This window comes from Mobula birostris, chromosome 13 (genome assembly GCF_030028105.1).
Source record: "Mobula birostris isolate sMobBir1 chromosome 13, sMobBir1.hap1, whole genome shotgun sequence".
NCBI classification, from domain to species: domain Eukaryota; kingdom Metazoa; phylum Chordata; class Chondrichthyes; order Myliobatiformes; family Myliobatidae; genus Mobula; species Mobula birostris.
This window is the reverse complement of record NC_092382.1, coordinates 39,370,015-39,389,926: the sequence shown is the minus strand read 5'-3', so window position 1 is coordinate 39,389,926 and position 19,912 is coordinate 39,370,015. Positions and strand designations below refer to the sequence as shown.

The 19,912-nt window shown below is 44.6% G+C and overlaps 1 protein-coding gene across 1 annotated transcript in view; it reads left to right on the top strand.

Moving 5' to 3' along the window:
- The first annotated feature begins 540 nt into the window (after nucleotides 1–540).
- LOC140207902 (uncharacterized) overlaps nucleotides 541–19,912 on the top strand; it is a 38,488-nt gene continuing 19,116 nt past the window's right edge. Inside the window, exons 1-4 of the mRNA XM_072276446.1 lie at nucleotides 541–604; nucleotides 3,549–3,883; nucleotides 11,182–11,287; nucleotides 13,806–13,901. Of these exons, the coding sequence (XP_072132547.1) occupies nucleotides 541–604; nucleotides 3,549–3,883; nucleotides 11,182–11,287; nucleotides 13,806–13,901 (601 nt within the window). The remainder of the gene's footprint in view (nucleotides 605–3,548; nucleotides 3,884–11,181; nucleotides 11,288–13,805; nucleotides 13,902–19,912) is intronic.

Below are 19,912 nucleotides of genomic sequence, written 5' to 3'. Positions count from 1 at the left end.
AGAAATCTATATGTGATTTTTGACTAATTTACCTCTTTCTTTACACAGAATTTCTAAAGAAAATGCATTCTATTTTCTTATTTAAGGAATATGTTGTTTTGCTTTAAATAGTTAATTCCACCGAAATGTTGTGAGTTTTTTTTTGTAATTCTAATATATGTAATAACAGCAGCACTTCTCTACACACTCTTCCCTCAGCTACTGGTTAAACTAAGTTTAACTCTTCCTGTCATTTCGTGGAAAATAAATTATGTCAATTCAAGGTATGCTGCTGACGTCACCGGGGGGGGGGTTCTCTCTCTTATTAATAAGAGTCGCTTTCACTCAGTTCCCCCAGTTTCAGTGAGAGCAGCCTCTCCTGTCACGGACAGAGATCCGGAGGGGCACCGAGAGGAGAGTAAGGACAGACCGGCTCGTTCCGTCATGGATCAGAATCTGGGAAGGACAGCTTGGAATATAACAGGAAATGCGAAAAGTATCTTCTGCATGGTTCCATATATCTTTGCAGGTGATGATTCGCTAACGGTAGATTTTCGAATGATGAGTGTGTTTGTCACCATTCAAGAGATTTTCTTCCCCGTCCTCGCTATCATTGCTCTTCCCGGTGAGTCTCTTTCCGAAGATAACTTATGAAACCGTAATGAACTGTATAGTTTCCTTGTCACGTGCACCTCTCATAATTATAATTAAGGCTGCTCTCGCACACACCGGCTGTTGATTCAGCAAATCTTTACTCTATGAACTTCGGTAATTTACTGTTCTGAGGACCCGTGTCTAAGAAAATTTGTGCTGGAGGTTATGTTGATCCAGAGTAGGTTCAGGAGACTGATTCAGGAAATAAAAGATATAATGCTTGATGCGTGTTTGATAGCCCAGAGCCTGTATTGGCAGGAGTTAAGTGGAATAAGGCTGTGAGACCAGGGAAACTTACCTGTAATTGAAAGTCTCAGATGGAGCCGTCGTGCAGAGGATGCGTCCAACAATAGGAGAGTCTAGGGCCAGAGAACACAAACTCCGAATAGATGAATTCCTCCTCAGAACAATGCTGTGGAGGAATTTCTATTGCCAGATGCAGTGTGTCCGTGGAACGCATTGCCATAGACGGTTGATGTGGCCAGATAATTGGGAGTATTTTAAGCGGAGGTTAATAGGTACGTAATTAAGAGGGGCATCAAAGTTTATGGAGAGAAGGCAAGAGGACAGTGATGGGAGTGAAATGATTGAATGGCTTATAATCGCGTGCTTGGTCAGGCTGCCTTAGTTAATGCTCCGCATGCAATGGTCGAATTTCTGATGAGTAAACTTACTGTCACGTACCCTGTGACGGGTTAAAGAACCAGCAGAAACAGAAAACACTTTGGAGTCTGATATTGCTATTAACTAATGTTATTTATTAGTAACTACGCAATACAATAATATAAATTCATAAATATTAAATAGGTCAGCAGTGATTTTATATATGTGTGTGTGTGTGTGTGTGTGTGTGTGTGTGTGTGGAAAAAGGGGGAAAAAACAACAAAAACAACAAGCTTCTTCTTCAAGCCTGGGGGTAAATGGATACATTCTTACGGTGAAGAGTAGGGTTCAGTTCAGCTCGTGGTATTGTGTTGAGTAGTGCTGGAGAGAGATATTTGTAATCCAGGGTAAATGTAGAGAGATGGCAATTATGTCGATATTCCACAGATTCCACGGCAGCAATACAAGATAATTGTACGTTTTATATCCAAATTAGTTCCACTTCACACACGAAATATCACCGACAGTGATCTTCAACGAATATCCTTTCAAAACAAGTGGTGCCGCACTCGAATTCAGCTACGGGTCATCCTAAATTTGTGGCCACAGTATACTCCAACAGAATCTACATATGGATTATCACCTACAGTAGTCTATCACTGAGGGGACCCTCTTCAAGGGAACCACCACCCAGGCAAAGTTCAAGACACCGGTAGATTCCACAAGGTTACCCCAAACACACAACGTGATAGCCACTTATCCAGTTCCACGACATACGGAATAACTGTGGTTTGCCACGGGGGTGTCTTTCTTCCAGTGAACTACCACACCCAAACAAGGGGACCACACAAGTGGTACAGTATTCACAAAGGAACTCCCCTGACCATAGAACCCACTCCTGTGGGTTAACTACGTGACAACCACATGTTCGTGTTCTAATGAACTCAGACTCACCCTTACGAGTTACTTGGAGAGAGTCCAAGCAGTGACCTCTTTGTCGCTAGGTTTCATCTGTTTCAAACCTTCCTCTCCTCTCTTCTCTTCCTGAAAACTCGTTCCAGTTGCAGAAAACTTGTGAGAGTCATTTATCAATACTCAGGATCGATCTCAACTTACCCCTTTTCGGGCTACTGGAAGTTTAAACCAGGACCTCACTCACTGGTGTCTTTCATTGATCGAATCCAACTTAACTCTGAGCATGTGTTTCTCTGTGTCTGTAACTGTCCTTGATAAAAAAGTAAGCACGCTGCAGAGAAACCATAACATCGATGGTCCATCAAATAACGCCGCCCCCGGTTCCCATGACGACCCACGAGCTGCTCGGTGCTCTCCCTCTCCGAACTCACAAGCAGGCAGTCTCCTTGTATAAGTGTAAACATGCTTTAGAGCTAGTATAAACACCATCTCAAGGCAGGCTTCTTCCTCTCTCTCTCTCTGTAACAGCTCAAACAGTGACCAAAAGTCATTCTCATTCTAGCGACGTTTTCAAGTGACAGTCCACAGAAAATACGAACCTTAGGGCTTCATAACACCTCCCTCCTTTCGTGAAAATTTTTGATCAGAGAGCAAAATTCTTCCTTAACTATACGTTACAGAATATAAAGAAATACATATGTGATTATCATGGAGCACATTACAGAAGCGTATATAAGTACTAGTGACAGTCCACCAGAAAATATGAACCTCAGGGGTTCATAACATTGTATACAATCGTAGCACACAGCAGCCTGTCGGTGATCATGATGTATTTTGTCGGTAACAAATCACTTGCATTGTTGCTGAAAAAAACAAAGCATCATCGACACTTCAACGAATGGCATTCGATTGTAACGGCGAAAGTACAAGAAGGAGGCGGTGAGACTCGTGGTATGACTTGAAGGTGATGTCGACGAACAGCTACATTGATAAGGTTCTGGGCTGCTGCTCCATTTGTTAGTCCAGCCGCCCTGGGAAACGATCAGGGACGGGAATCTGCGCTTCAGCTAAACCTGGTAGGTGTGAAGGACACTTATTTCACGACAGTTGAGATTCCACAGATTCCGCAGGTGCATCATTCAGCTCTTTTCCCTTCAACACGTACGGAATTTCCCAATCATCAGCCATCTTTATCTGTGTCCGTCGTTTTCTGCTTTGTTGCTGATATTCGATAGAACAGATTGCACTGAGTTTCCCCTACTTTGCAAAACGGTTTAGTTGTATTGATTATAGTATTCTGTCAAGTAGAATAATTTCTATCATTGGTACCCATTACATGGTCGCTTTACGAGAACGCTTCCTGGTGTGTTTACGCCGATTGTTTATTTTGTTCGCAGTGAACATGGTGACAGTATTCATCCTGTCTCGGGGAAAGTGCAGCCTCTCCAGAGTTGTCACTTGCTACCTGGTTGCCATGGCCGTGGCGGATCTTCTGGTTCTTATCCTGGACCTGATACTGAGCAAGATTCCACTTATGTACACCCCAATCAGCGTTTTCATCCGATCAATGCCCAAGGGATGTAATATCCACGCTGCTCTGCTTTACACCGTCACCGACTGTTCGGTCTGGTTTACCGTCGCTTTCACCTTTGATCGATTTATCGCCGTTTGTTGCCAGAAGCTGAAAACAAAATATTGCACCGGGAAAACCGCGGCCGTAGTTTTGGGGACAGTGAGTGCGATCAGCTGCTTAAAGAATAGGTACTGTTATTTTCGGCTCTCAGAGGTATACACATGAGTAATCAATCCATTCATTTGTATTTCACTTGATTTCAATTTCACAACTCAAATTGACCTATTTTATTACTTCCTCAGGCCTGTACTCCCATTTGTTCTGGTTCTGGTGACGAATGTCTTCACCGCCAGACACGTCTTACTCTCAAGCAGAGCTCGTAGGAGACTAAGGGTTCCCGGCAACCGACAGGGTACCAGAGACACGGAGATGTAGAAACGCAGAAAATCCCTTAATCTTACCGTGTCTGTGCTTCCGCCCGAATCGCTACGAGAGCTGGACATCATTCTACACCTTCTGAGCTGTTGTACAAACACGGCACTTTACGCCGTTACGCAGACCAAGTTCAGAGAGCAGCTAAAGAATGTGTTAAAATCTCCGCTTGCTCTCATTGTAGTGAGGAAGTCGTGACGTAGCATCACCTCCCCCCAAACCTCCTCCCCCCCCCACCCCCCGCACCTAACCAACGTTTCATACATTGCAGCGATTTTCTGTTCCTCTGGGCCGGGGCTATTCTTCTTCTACTCACGTCCCCCAAGGTTCAATAACATGGAAGGGTACTTGATACAGCCGCAATGCACTTCCCTCATTCGCCGGACTATCTTCCCATCTCAGTCCTTCAAATCATAGTGCACTTTGTCCATAGTTCCACCGTGTAGTACTTCTGGCCGCCTGGATGCTTTGGTCCAGCTGCAAGGCCATACTCTTGCGAGGGCGTCTGTGTTCCCGAAACAACCATTTCATCCCCAACAGTGACGACTGAATTCGTGCTGACAGTCCATTGACGACTCAAATGGTGCTGCTTCCCGAACCCAGGCTGAGCTCGTCAATTTCATCTACGCTGCCTACAATCTCCCTCGCCGCCCTCAGACCAGGTTGGTCCCATTCTGACACCTCACTTGTCTCTCGATCACTCTGTCTCCAATTCCAGAGACAGATTATTGACTGACATATTTTGCAAAGCCATGCTACTGACTCTCATAGGTATCCTGACGATACCTCCTGCCACACGGATACTAGCAAAAGTGATATTCCGTTCTATAATTTCCGTGGATCAGAATTTCCTGCCAAGACATTTTACAGTAAATGGAGATTCCCTTCCATCATGATCGATGTTGCCGTCACCGACAGGTAACATCACTCCATCGCACTCAAAATAATAAAAGAAACAGGGTCTTTCCGTCCTCAGGTAGCACGTCACAAGCCTCCGTATTCAACATATTTTCCATAAATTTCACCATCTCCATAGCGACTCTACCATCAGGAACGGCTTTCCCTTCCGGATCTCCGCTTTCCAAAAATCGTTCTCTGGCGACTACGTCGTTTACTCGTCGTTGCTCACAAGTCTCCCTTATTCCTGTCACCACACTCTAGACATTATTTCCACACGGGCACTGGCTATTCAAACACAACGGAGGCCAGAGTGGTAACACACTTCATTTCCAGTGTTCGCTCCCTTGCAAGAAATAAAATGCTGATAATCCATCCAGCTAGAATCGACAAAACCCATTGTCAGCAGTTATGTCCTTTATAATCCCTGCCAGAGCAAGGTATTACCGATGCCGCGGAGAGAATTGTCCTGAAGGTTGTTCTGAGTTTGATATTTTACAGTTTGGAGGAGAGACATTTATGAACAAGGGCCCTAGCGAGTGACCACACGGACAGAGGCGGATAGATTTCAATTAACTTTGATGGTTGTTATTCTGTTTGCAGTAACATCGGGAATAGCCTAAACTGTTGTCAGAAAATCTCTCTGTATTATTTATTAAAAATCACATTGTACCCTGTTTATATTTGGAGGGATCCGATGTGACCGAATGCTTTCCCAACACGTGAATAGCTGCATAAGTGGTGACATTTTCTCACGTGAATCTCAGATTCATTTCTGTTGGAAGTTATCATGAACACATTGTAGTTAGTGGACAGCACATCTGCACCTTGTGTGCAATAGCTGAAGTCAATATGCACCGCCGGGAAACTAACAATAACATTGTAACTTCTTTCAGTGCAGATCGATGGGTCAACGGCGTTACACAGCTGACCTTTCCTCAAGTATTATATCAGCAGATACATTGCATGTGTCTTCCAAAAACATTCTGATAAATTCACTGCATATGGTGTCCCATCGCTGGAATCACAAGATCACAAGACAAAGGAGCAGAAGTAGGTCATTCGGCCCATCAAGTCTGCTCCGCAGCTCCCCCATGAGCTAAACTATTCACCCATCTAGTTCCAATTTCCGGCCTTTTCCCCATATCCCTTGATACCCTGACTAATGAGATACCTGTCGATCTCCTCCTTAAGCACCCTCAAAGATCGAGCCTCCACAGCTGTATGTGGCAACGAATTCCACAAATCCACCACCCTCTGGCTAAAAAAAAAAAAAATCTCTTCATCTCTGTTTTAACTGGATACCCTCTAATTCTAAGACTATGGCCTCTTGTCCTGGACTCACCCACTAAGGAAAACAACCTTTCCACATCTACTTTGTCCAGTCCTTGAGAGTTAAGATGTTTATGTAGTTCCATCATTTTATTTTTCACAATAACGTCGCTCCTTACCTTGTCGCATCACTAAGATAACGACAATATCCGAATTTAAACACGTCAGTCAGCAGAACCAAACTACCACAGATAATCCGAAATATGACTGTGCAGTAATGATATTGGTTATCCAGACCCAACTCAGATTATTTTCGTCTAAATGTATTGAACTGGCAATTCTCGCTGAACTGATCGCAAGTAGAGTACCTGTAAAAAAGTATTCACCCCAGCCCCTCCGCCGTTGGAAATCCCTTGTAGCCATGGGCACTCGCATGGTTGCCAGATATGCCCGCCTTTTGTCGGCTTGTGGAAGAGTTCATGTTCCATCCTACACTGACGTCATTTCCCAGCTTCTCCGTCGCTATATCGACGACTGCATTGGTGCTGCTTCCTGCACGCCTGCGCAGCTCGTTTACTTCATCCACTTCCACCCTGCCCTCAAATTTACCTGGACTATTTCCGACACCACCCGCCTGGATCTCTCTATTTCTATCCCAAGATATAGTTTATCTACTGTTGTCTATTAGAAAACCATCAACGCTCACAGCTACCTGGACTATACTTTCTCCCATCCTGTTGCTTGTAAAAATGCTATCCGCTTCTCTCAATTCCTGTCATCTCCGCCGCTCATGCTCTCAGGATGAGACTTTCATTTCAGAACGAAGACGATGTCTTTCTTCTTTCATGAAATGGGCTTCTCTTCCTCCATCATGAACGCTGTCCTCAACTGTAACTCTTCCATTTCGCGCAGGTCGGCCCTCACACCACCCTACCGCCATCTAGGATAGCGAGCTCTTGTCCTCACCTGCCATCCCAACAGACTCCCCGTGCACAACATAATTCTCCGTAAATTCGGCCACCACCAATGGCAACCCACCAACAAGCACACCTTCCCTCCCCCCTCCCCTCAGTTTGCGTTTTCCACGGGGACCGCTCCCTACGTGGCTCCCTTTTCCATTCTTCCCTCACCACTGATCTCATTCCTGGCTCTTATCCTTGCGAGCTGAACAAGTGCTACACCCACCCCTACACATCCTCTCTCACTGGCATGCATGTCCTCAAAACTGTCCTTCCAGGTGAGGGGGCACTTCAACCGTGAGTTTGCTGTGGTCATCTTTTGTATCTGCAGCTCCCGGTGTGGACTCCTGTGTAACGGTGAGACCCGACCTTAATTGCGAGACTGCTTCACCGAGCACCAACGCTCTGTCCATCAGGAAAGGCGGGACCTCCCAGCCGCCACCCCTTAAATTCCACATCCCATTCCCATGCAGACATGTCTGTCCATGGCTTACTCTACTGTCGGGTTGAGACTGACTCATTTTGGTGGTGCAACACCTTACATTCTGCTTGGGTCGCCTCCAACCTGATGGCATGAACATCGAATTCTCGAATGCTCCCCCACTTCACCATCCCTCATTAACCATTTCCCTCCCGAACCTTATCTCCACACCTGCCCCTCACCAACCTGTGGTCCTCCTGCTCATTTTCTTTCTTCTATGGGTTTCTGACCTCTCCTTCTGGATTCCCCTTTTCCACCCTTTATTACTTTCACCACTCACATATCTAGCTCTTTACCGCAACCCTGCCCCCATTCCCCTTTCAGTGGTTCTTCTTCTCCTTCCGCCAACTTCCAAATCTGTCTCATCTTTGGTCTCCAGTCCTGATGAAGAGTCTCCGCCTGATAAGTCGACTATTCACCTTTCCACAGATGCCGAGTTCCTCCAGCATTATGTGTGAGTCTTTTAGTAAGAGAATTCCATGAATATATGTGGGGGGAGGGTAGCGTCTAATGCTAGTTCACATCTTCACTGTTATGCTCTATGTGTTTCATTTAGCAGTTCTGTAAGGGCAACCTGTATTGTTGTCAGCCTGTTGGTTTCGTGTTGAAGATAAGCGATAATGAGGATCGTGGGCCATCCAATTAGGATGCTAGAACTGGAAGAAATCCAGAGCTAAGAGTCATAAGTTCAGTTGAAACTTTTACTTCTGAATTTTCTCCGGAATTAGAATTTTTTTCTGCACATTAATGCTACCTTTAAAGTGCATATTCCACACGTCCATATGCAGCATTCCACCAGTCCCTTCTGTGTCCTGTTTGCCAAACGGAACATTATTCTATAATCTGTCGACGTTTTCATCCTTATTGTGAATCCTGAAACATTCGAGAAATAACTGGCATTGATAACTTCTTTCAGGCAATAATTCCCGATTCTGCGAAAAAAAAAACACAGAAAATGCAAACATTAGGTAATGATCATCTTGGCACCTTGGTAGGTCAAATATGAAGAGACAGTACATTGGTAAATCCAAGACCCTTAACAGTGTTGATGAGCAGAGGGATCTTGGTATCCAAGTTCAATGTTCACTAGAAGTGACTACACAGATTGATAGGGTGGTTAGGAAGGAAAACGGCATGCTTACCATATTAGACGAGACATTGCGTTCAAAACTCAGGAAGTTATGTTGCAGCTTTATAAAACACTACTTAGACCACACCTGGAGTATTCATCCAGTCGCCTTATTTTTGGAATGGTGTTGAGGCTTCGGAGAGGTTTACCAGCATTTGACGTGGTTTAGATGGCAGGTGTACAAACTTAGGCTGATTTTTCTGGAGCTGCGCACTTAGAGTAAGACTTGACAGGTTTGTAACATTATGAGAGATATGGGTAGAGGAGACAGACATCTTTTTCCAAGGTTGAAACGCCTAATAGGAGGTGATGTATTTAAGGTCAGAGGGACAAATTTTAATGTAGATGTGGGGCAAGTGTTTTTTTTTTCACATGGAGAGTGGTGGACTGTGCTGGCTGCGGTGGTGGCAGAGGCAGATACAATAGGGACTTCTAAGAGACGTTTAGATCGGGACATGAATATTTGGAAAATGTAAGGATATGGACATTGTGTCGGCAAAACGGGTGCGTTTAGTTCGCAACACACACAAAATGCTGGTGGAACCCAGCAGGCCAGGCAGCATCGATAGGAAGAAGCACAGTCGAGGTTTTGGGCCGAGACCGTTCGTCAGGACTGTTCAGTTTAGTTGCCATTTGTTCGGTTCGGCACAAAATTATAGGCCGAAGGAGATGTTCCTGTGCTATTCTGTGTTCTGTATCCCATGTCGAGTGGTTTCGGGGTCACGGAGGCTAAACGAGAGAATGAAAACAACAGGTTAGCTGAAGTCCAGCGAGAGAAATGTGAGAACACCCATTTCTGCAGCAGAAACAGAAACGCCGAGTGTGCTTATATGGTGCCGGACTGAGGTGCGGTGGGCAGTGAGATAGCTCAAAGGTATGGCGTTTTTATTGGAAGAATTATTGTGTATCAGAGTGAAAAGGACGTTAGCAATAACTTGGGCTTTAGTGGAGTCATAGCCAACTATAGCACAGTAACAGGCTATTTGGATCATGTAGTCCGTGCCAGATTATTTAAACTGCCTACTCCCATTGATCCGCACCAGAATACTAACCCTCAATGTCCTTAACGTTTATGTGCCTATGCAAACTTCTCTTCATGTTGCACTGGGAACCGGTTCCACACTCTCGCTACCTCTTGAGAGAAAAGGCTTCCCCTCATATTACCTCAAAAACGTTTCACATTTCACTGTTAACCCATGACCTCCGCCTGTTGTCCCAGGGAGCCGCAGTGGAAAAAAAGGCTGCTTCAGTTACCCCATCTATGCGCCTCAGAATTTTGTACCTCAATCAAATCTCCTCCAAATCCTCTAAATTCCAAGGGGAAGAAATCCTAAGTGATTCATTCTTTCCTTACACCTCATGTCGTCTAATCCCAGCCATATCCCCGTGGGTTTTCACAGTACATTCATATAAGTGGTTTGAAATATACCGGCACATTTGCAGTTTGTGTGTGAATTGTGCGTTCGGCCAGGATGGAGATCGAATCCGTGATTCTGTGACCCAGGGGAGAGAAAATGGGAAGGGACGGGCGAAAGTTTTAAAAATCTAGATACTGAAAATATGACATGATTGGAAAAAATGCAACAGGTGCGCCAGGCCGGTTATGAGTTGTGAGGACCAGGGCGATAGTGATACCCTCCACCGATCACGTAATTCCGTCACCCGCTCCAATTTTCCTGCAGATCTGTAGCATCTGCGTGGTTGTTTAATGTGTATGTGAAGTTTCATCTTTCATCCGTTCAGACAAGGCACTGAGAACCAGATCTCATTGTTGATAGACAATTGTTTCTGGACTCCATTCCACTGTTGCGGTCTGCTGAGGTGCAGCCAATGTTTCTGTCGAAATTACGCTATTTATGCGAGAATTAATCTTTTGATTTATCTGGTCTTCTCAAAATTGAGTACACCAGTTAAGCGTCTCTCCAGAACTTCTAAGGCAGCAACGCAGGTTGTCTATTATTCCCAAATAATTAGATTATTGCATTAGTTTAAAGAATTTTATTTGTTTTTTTTAGCCGACGTATTTAATTTAAATACTTAATATATATATATACTTACGGAATATTCAGTTGTGTTTTTTTTTGCTCTATTATAATATCTTGCATTGTACTACTGCTGTAAAGACAACACATTCCATTACATATGCCCGTGATATTAAACTTGTTTCGGATATTGCCTTCAGAGACCCAACACCGGTCACATGATCCCGATAAGCGCCAATCTGCAGCATCTGTTTCCGAGGTCCCACCCCGATGTGTGAGGTGACAGTCACATTGCGCATGCCTAGTTCCGAAATGGCCGGTGGTTTTCTTTCCGTTGTGTATTGAAGCGGACAGCGTCGGGACTCTGGGAACGGATTAGTGTCTGTGGAGAAAAGACATCTATTCCCGTAGGTGAGTATAGAGGCCGGTCCCGACGGCTGTGATTTGGTGCTGGGCAGAGAGACCTTTTAACGTGTTCGAACTGGTGTCCTCGTCCCACTTCCTGGACAGAAACTGCCTGAGGCGATCTGGCGTTGTGGGATCTTCAACTGAAGCGCCTGAGACGAGCCGCCACTCAGCTTCTGGTGCTCTGGCCCTAAGAACGGGATGAGGCGGTGATGCCGGGACGACGCACATTCGTTGTACTTGGGGAACTTTCCGTCCATCATCCGGCACCGGTAGCGGATCCAAAGAGGAGGCTTGTTTCTGTGATATGTTCAGCTGTGACCACAGTTCTCTGCAGTCGTGGCAGAACAGTTGCCTTACCAAGGCTGATGTATCCTAGTGGGATACTCTCTACGGTCCCTTCATAAAATTTGGTGAGGGACAAATGACATATCGTTTGCTCTAGCCTTGTTATTTAGGATATTTTATACGATTGTATGTACTATTAATTCAGTATCAGTATCCCTTCTTCCGGAGGGTTTTCAGTGAATGTCCTTCATTCTCTTCGCCAACCTCGTTTCATCGTCTCGTTCCCTGCACGTCTTGTTCATCCTCTGTCCAGACTGTACCCACCCCTCAATGATATGTATCAACCATGTTGTTCAACCTCTGTCCAGTCTGTACCCACTATGTCCATGATATATATCAGCCACCTTTCTTCTAAACTTTATCTTACTTGTGACGTATTTTGCCCAACTGATTTAATTCTTGAATTGTGTTTTGCTTACTCGGCTTTATTGAACACAGCACGAGAGATGGTAAAAAAAAAAAAAAATTACAATTTTAACTTCAACATTGCAAACTAGTTACAGTGTTAATCATTGTTATGAAACTGGAGGCTTTTACAGTTAAGTCTGTTATTTCCTGTTTCGGTTATTTTTGTGTGAGTCACTTCCTCCTTTGCCAGTGCAACAGCCTGCCAGAACTGCATTCCCATTCTGACATGTCTATCCACGGCCTCCTCTACTGTAAAGATGAAGCCACACTCAGGTTGGAGGAACAACACCTTATATTCCGTCTGGGTAGCCTCCAACCTGATGGCATGAACATCGACTTCTCTAACTTCCGCTAATGCTCCACCTCCCCCTCGTACCCCATCTGTTATTTATTTTTATACACACATTCTTTCTCTCACTCTCCTTTTTCTCCCTCTGTCACTCTGACTGTACCCCTTGCCCATCCTTTGGGTTCCCCCCGCCTTGTCTTTCTTCCCGGACCTCCTGTACCATGATCCTCTCATATCCCCTTTGCCAATCACCTATCCAGTTCTTGGCTCCATCCCTCCCCCTACTGTCTTCTCTTATCATTTTGGATCTCCCCCTCCCCCTCCCACTTTCAAATCTCTTACTCACTCTTCCTTCAGTCAGTCCTGACGAAGGGTCTTGGCCTGAAACGTCGACTGCACCTCTTCCTAGAGATGCTGCCTGGCCTGCTGCGTTCACCAGCAACTTTAATGTGTGTTGCCAGAACTGCAGGGAGTGTTGCACATATTTATCGCTGGTCACTGCCCCTCATTGCGAGATAGTGGCTTCAGGGCTATATGCAACAGATTGATAACGGGGTGGGGAGGATGTTGTGAGCATTGACTGTACCAACCGAATTACCTCTGAGGAGGACAAGTGGAATTGGTAATCCGCAGCTGCAGAAATGAATGATATCGGGGGGGGGGTCGTCTAGTGTGGATAAAAGTCAGAAACGTGAAAGAGTAATCACTCTCGATGTAATCTATATCCCCGCCCCCCCACACTCAACCAAAAAAAAAAAACCCACTGGAATAATGAGGAGCAGATCAGTCGGCAGGTTTTGGAAAGCTACAAATATCACATAGTCGTCGTCATTGTTTCTGATATTCGTTCTCATCTCCTGATTCATAAATGTGAAAACTGGCAATATATGCTGGGTGTCGGGTAAGGATTTCTGACATACTGTGTAGATGGCCCATCTAGACGATGTTCCATACTGTATCTAGTACAAAATAACGAACCTCGTTTGGTGACAGAACTCTTCGCAGGTTTCCTTTTCGTAGATGGAGACCAAAACTGGGGAAATAGATTTAGGATGAGATGGAAAGATTTAAAAGAAACATAAACAGCAACATTCGTCACATAGGGGTGGCTGATTATGTGCAGTGAGATGCCGCAGGAAGAGGCAGAAGCAGTTTGCACGAGTGCATGGAGGGGTAGGGTGTGGCGGGATATTGGCCCATCACAGGAAATTGGGACCATCGTGGTGGGCGTCATCGTCAGCATGGTCTCGTTGGGCCAAAGTGTCAGATTCCATCCGGTATTGTCTCTGTGACTATCATTGGGATGCGCTAGATATCACTGGACAGACACACAGACATGATGTGGGAATTAATGGCAACGGGGAAAGCTTGGTCCCTAAGCCAACTGCTGTTCTGATACAGGGGATGGACATACCATCATACTTTGCAAAGTAATCATACTCTGTCTGACTGACTGTCTGCTTGTTGTGTGTAATTCAGAGAATCACCAGCAGGGGGAGGTTCCTGCACCGGGACAAAATTGTAAACAAGAAGAGGAGGATCAAGAATCGTCAGTCAGAGTCAGAATGGACACAGGTATGTTCACTGCGATCTGTATAATTAAACTTTTGTCCTGATGGTGCAAATGTCGCCAAAAAGCCCATTGAAAGAGACTTACACGGGCGCTAAGTGGAAGAGACAGAAATACCATCTAATGGGTTCATCAATCCTATAAACCGGCCTTGAGTACTGGAAAAACAAATAGGAACAGCACAGGAATATAGCACAAGAAATGGTCGAATTACTGTTCTCCCCATGAGGAAAGGGATCATTGTAGATAACTTGCATTTGCTGATGTGTTGCTTCATTAATGAATGGTCGGCCTGAGGGCCAAAGGTGTTTCATGTTCTTCTGTGAAATGTGACAGGACTCTGAAGGATATAAATAAAAGGTGGCTTGCACAAGGAACCGGAGGGCTATCAGGGCAATAAAGTAGGGTTAAATGGAATCCCAGTGCATGTTATATATTTAAACAGGGGCAATCTAACAAAGTGCTGAAGGAATTCAGAAAGTTAACCGTATGCATGGAGGGTGAGGAATAATGAATGATTTATGCCAAGAGTCTCCGTAGACTGATTCTATGCTGGCTTGGCCTCACAAAGCCGAGACAGGGCTGTCAAGGTGTTCATCTGAATAAAGTCAGATTTAATTGTCAGTCATCCATGAATAGCAATGAATACAGACAAATGCGACATCGTTACCGTGGGGTCAAGGTGAAAAACGTAGTGCCAACAGTCACACAGCAGAAAGCGCGCATCGCAGAGAACAAGATATCAACCATATAATGATGTCAGTATGATACAGCCACGAGAGAGAGAAAAAAAAAATAATAGTCCTGACCCGATCCGTGAACGCCACAAAAAAAAAAACGTAGACGAGGAGCAAATTATTTCACAGAAACATTACCCTCCAGCTCAGGAAATTGCTCCTCATCTCTGTTAAAAAAAGACGCCCCTATATTCCAAATTGTGCCCTCTGGTCCTAAACTTCCTCATTAAAGGAAATATCCTCTCCATCTCCAGTCTATTTCGGCCTTTCAATATTCGATAGGTTTCAGTGCGATCTCCCCTCGTTCTTCTTCATAGTATGTACAGGCGTAGGGGTTTCGAACGCTTTCTCCACGTAAGCGTTGATGCTCTGGCAAGAATATACGAACCTCAGCCTTAGACACACCTAATAACATGGTCTTCCATAGCTGCCTGTGACAAGGAATTCCACGGATTCACCACACTCTGGTTAGGAGATTAAAGAGATCTGGTATGCCACTGAAGACTGGAAAATGTCGACAGATACAATGTGGAAAGCATTCCGACTGGTTTCAACACCGTCTAGTATACAGGCTCCAAAGCACAGGATCGACAGAGATTGCAGAGGATTGTAGACACAATCACTTCTACCACATATCTCACTATCATAGTCATAGCACAAAAACAGGCCCTTTGATCCATACAGTCCACGGCAAACCATGAATCTGCCTACTCCCATCCACCAGCACCTGTAACTCGGAGAGCCCTCTGTATCGTTCTCAACCACAGATTTATTGCATATTCATTTCATATAATTATTTTATTTTGGTTGTTTTGCACAGTTTGTTGTCGTTTGCACACTCACTGGTTCTATTACGGTTATTATATAGATTTATTCTATCAGAAGAAAATGAACCTCCAGGCTGTTTATAGTGATGTAAATGTGCAGTGATAATAAATTTAGTTTGGAAGTTGAAGAATCCTTCAATGTGATGGAGCAAGTAACGTTGAGAGAACTTATACCGACCACCCCACCCCCCCGATTCGTCACCCCCTTTGATGCGGCCTATGCTTGAGGTGTCAGGTGGTGTCATTGGAACTCTGCTTAGCTGCAAAATCGTAAGCAGAGCAGGTAAAAAAAAAAAAAACTTGTTTCTTTTAAACTTTCTCAATCTCTGCAAAATCCATTGTCTACTCAGGGGCATATTCTACAGAAGTACGAGGGGTAGTGCCAAGGAAGCAGACAAAGGTAGGGCTGTGCATACCAAAAAAGTAGACGAAGAGGAGGCTGTGGATGTTGTCTACATTGACTCTAATAAGGCCTTTGACAAGGTCCCACATGGGAAGTTAGTTCTGAAGGTTCAGACACCAGGTACCCATGGAAAGGTTGTAAACTGGATTCGAAATTGGCTGTGTGTGAGAAGACAGAGAGTGGTACTGGAAGATTGCTTCTCAGACTGGAGGCCTGTGACTAGTGCCTCAAGGATCTGTGCTGGGACCATTGTTGTTTGTTGTCTATATGGTTGTGTTGGCGCGTGGCCAAATGGTTAAGGCGTTCGTCTTGTGATCTGAAGGTCGCTAGTAAGAGCCTTGGCTGAGGCAGCGTGTTGTGCCCTTGGGCAAGGCTCTTAACCACACATTGCTTTGCGACAACACCGATGCCAAGCTACATGGGCCCTAATGCCCTTCCCTTGGACAACATCGGTGCGGCTGATAAGGGATACTTGCAGAATACTGCCGGTCTTCCATACAACCTTGCCCAGGCCTGGGCCCTGGACCCAAATCCATGGCCTCACGAGTCTAACGGATGCTTATATTATCAATGAAATAAAAATATGTCAATGATATAGATAATAATGTGGTAAATTGGATCAGCAAGTTTGCTGATGACACTAGGATTGGAGGCCTGTGGACAACAAGGAAGGGGAAGGGGGATCATTAGAGGGAACTTCTTCACTCAGAGAGTGATGGGAGTGTGGAACGAGCTACCATCTGACGCGGCAAATATGGGCTCACTCTTAAGTTTAAGAATAAATTGGACAGGTACATGGATGGGTGAGGTCGGGAGGGTTATGGACTGGATGCAGGTCAATGGGACTAGCGGAATAATGTTTCGGCACAGACTATAAGGGCCAAATGGCCTGTTTTCTGTGCTGTAGTGTTCTATGGTTCTATAGGTGTTTGATAAGCTCGTGACCTAAGGCAGAAGGAGATGAGTTATACAGCTCTCCTTACATGCACGCGCATTTCAACTGTGAGTGATTATGCAGGAAGTTTGTTCATAACTCATACACACATACACACCTACATATATATATGATTACAAAGGGAGATAGCATAGGAAATATCTGAACTTTCACAACGCTTTCGTCTTCATTTCCAGAACAGAGAGGTACAGGGGAAAACAAACAAAAAAAAAAACACTTTTATGTTGGACCAAAAAGTGCCAATATCACAACAGCTAAATTAATGATTATATGCTCCACAGAATGAAAAAAACTGTAGTCGTTCTTTATTCATACTGTTTTTCAAAAGGATATTATGCAGAAACAGTCGCAGTTTCCCCGAATGCACGAAGAAAAATCTACTTTGCAGAAATAATGGTGAAGGGGTGTGTGTTGTTGTTAATACTGATAGGACGATTTAGACCATAAGACCTTAAGACAAAGGAGAAGAAGTCGGCCATTCGGCCCATCGAGTTTGCTCCGCCATTTTATCATGAGCTGATCCATTCTCCCATTTAGTCCCACTCCCCTGCCTTCTCACCATAACCTTTGATGTCCTGGCTACTCAGATACCTATCAATCTCTGCCTTAAATAAACCCAGTGACTTGGCCTCCACTGCTGCCCGTGGCAACACATTCCATAGATTCATCACCCTCTGACTAAAAAAAAATTCTTCGCATTTCTGTTCTGAATGGGCGCCCTTCAATCCTTAAATCATGCCCTCTCGTACTAGACTCCCCCATCATGGGAAACAACTTTGCCACATCCACTCTGTCCATGCCTTTCAACATTCAAAATGTTTCTATGAGGTCTCCCCTCATTCTTCTAAACTCCAAGGAATACAGTCCAAGAGCGGACCAACGTTCCTCATATGTTAATCCTCTCTTTCCCGGAATCATTCTAGTGAATCTTCTCTGTACCATCTCCAACGTCAGTACATTCTTTATTAAATAAGGAGACCAAAACTGCCCACAGTACTCCAAGTGAGGTCTCACCAGCACCTTATAGAGCCTCAACATCACATCCCTGCTACTATACTCTATTCCTCTAGAAATGAATGCCGACATTGCATTCGCCTTCTTCACTACTGACTCAAGCTGGAGGTTAACTTTAAGGGTATCCTGTACGAGGACTCCCAAGTCCCGTTGCATCTCAGAACTTTGAATTCATTTCCAATTTAAATAATAGTCTGCCCGTTTACTTTTCCTGCCATAGTGCATAACCATACACTTTCCAACATTATACTTCATTTGCCACTTCTCTGCCTATTCTCCCAATCTATCTAAGTCTCTCTGCAGACTCCCCGTTTCCTCAGCACTACCGGCCCCTCCACCTATCTTCTTATCGTCAGCACACTTAGCCACAAAGCCATCTATTCCATAATCCAAATCGTTGATGTACAATGTAAAAAGAAGCGGCCCCAACACGGACCCCTGTGGAACACCACTGGTAACCGGCAGCCAAACAGAATAGGATCCCTTTATTCCCACTCTCCGTTTCCCGCCAATCAGCCAACGCTCTATCCACGTATGCAACATTCTCGTAATTCCATGGGTTCTTTTCTTGTTAAGTAGCCTCATGTGTGGCACGGTGTCAAACGCCTTCTGAAAATCCAAATATAAAACATCCACTGTACGTCCCTTGTCTAGCCTACTGGTAATTTCCTCAAAAAATTGCAATAGGTTTGTCCGGCAGGATTTTCCTTTAATTAATCCATGCTGAGTTCTGCCTATCTTGTCATATGCCTCCAGGTACTCTGTAACCTCATCCTTGACAATCGACTCCAACAACTTCCCAACCACCGATATCAAGGTAACAGGTCTATAATTTCCTTTTTGCTTCCTTGCCCCCTTCTTAAATAGCGGAGTGACATTTGCAATCTTCCAGTCCTCCAGAACCATGCCAGAATCTATCGACTTTTGAAAGATCATCGCCAATGCCTCCACAATCTCCACAGCTACTTCCTTCAGAACACACGGGTGAATTCCATCTGGTCCAGGAGATTTATCTACTTTTAGACAATTCAGCATCCTGAGTACTTTCTCTGTCATAATTGTGACTGCGCACACTTCTCTTCCCTGCCACCCTTGAGTGTCCAGTATACTGCTGATGTCTTCCTCAGTGAAGACTGATGCAAAATATTCGTTCTGTTCCTCTGCCATCTCCTTTTCTCCCATTAAAATTTCTCCAGCATCATTTTCTATCTGCCCTATATCTACTCTCAACTGTCTTTTACTCTTTATATACTTGAAAAAGCTTTTAGTATCCTCTTTGATATTATTTGCTAGCTTCCTTTCATAGTTAATCTTTTTCCCTCTTAATGACCTTCTTGGTTTCCTTTTGGAAGGTTTTAAAAACTTTCAAATGCTCTGTCTTCCCACTAATTTTTTCTTCCTTGTATGCCCTCTCCTTTGCTTTAACTTTGGCTTTGACTTCCCTTGTCAGCCACGGTTGCATCCTTTTTCCACTCGAAAATGTCTTGTTTATTGGAATATACCTGTTTTGCACCTTCCTCATTTCTCGCATAAACTCCAGCCACTGCTGCTCTGCTGTCTTTCCCGCCAGTGTCCCTTTCCAGTCAACTTTGGCCAGTTCCTCTCTCATGCCACTGTAATTTCCTTTACTCCACTGAAATACCGACACATCAGATTTCGGCTTCTCTTTTTCAAATTTCACAGTGAACTCAATGATGTTATGATCAGTGCCCCCTAACGGTTCCTTCACCTCAATCTCTCTAATCACCCCCGGTTCATTACACAATACCCAATCCAGTACAGCCGATCCCCTAGTGGGTTCAACAACAAGCTGTTTTAAAAAGCCATCTCGCAGACAGTTTACAAATTCTCTCTCTTGAGATGCAGTGCCGACCTGATGTTCCCAATCCACTCGCATGTTAAAATCCCCCACAATTATCATAACACTGCCCTTCTGACAAGCCTTTTCTACTTCCAGTTGTAATTTGTAGTCCACATCCCTGCAGCTGTTTGGAGGCCTATAAATAACTGCCATCAGGGTCCTTTTACCCCTGCGATTTCTTAGCTCAACCCATAAAGACTCTGCACCTTCCGATCCTAT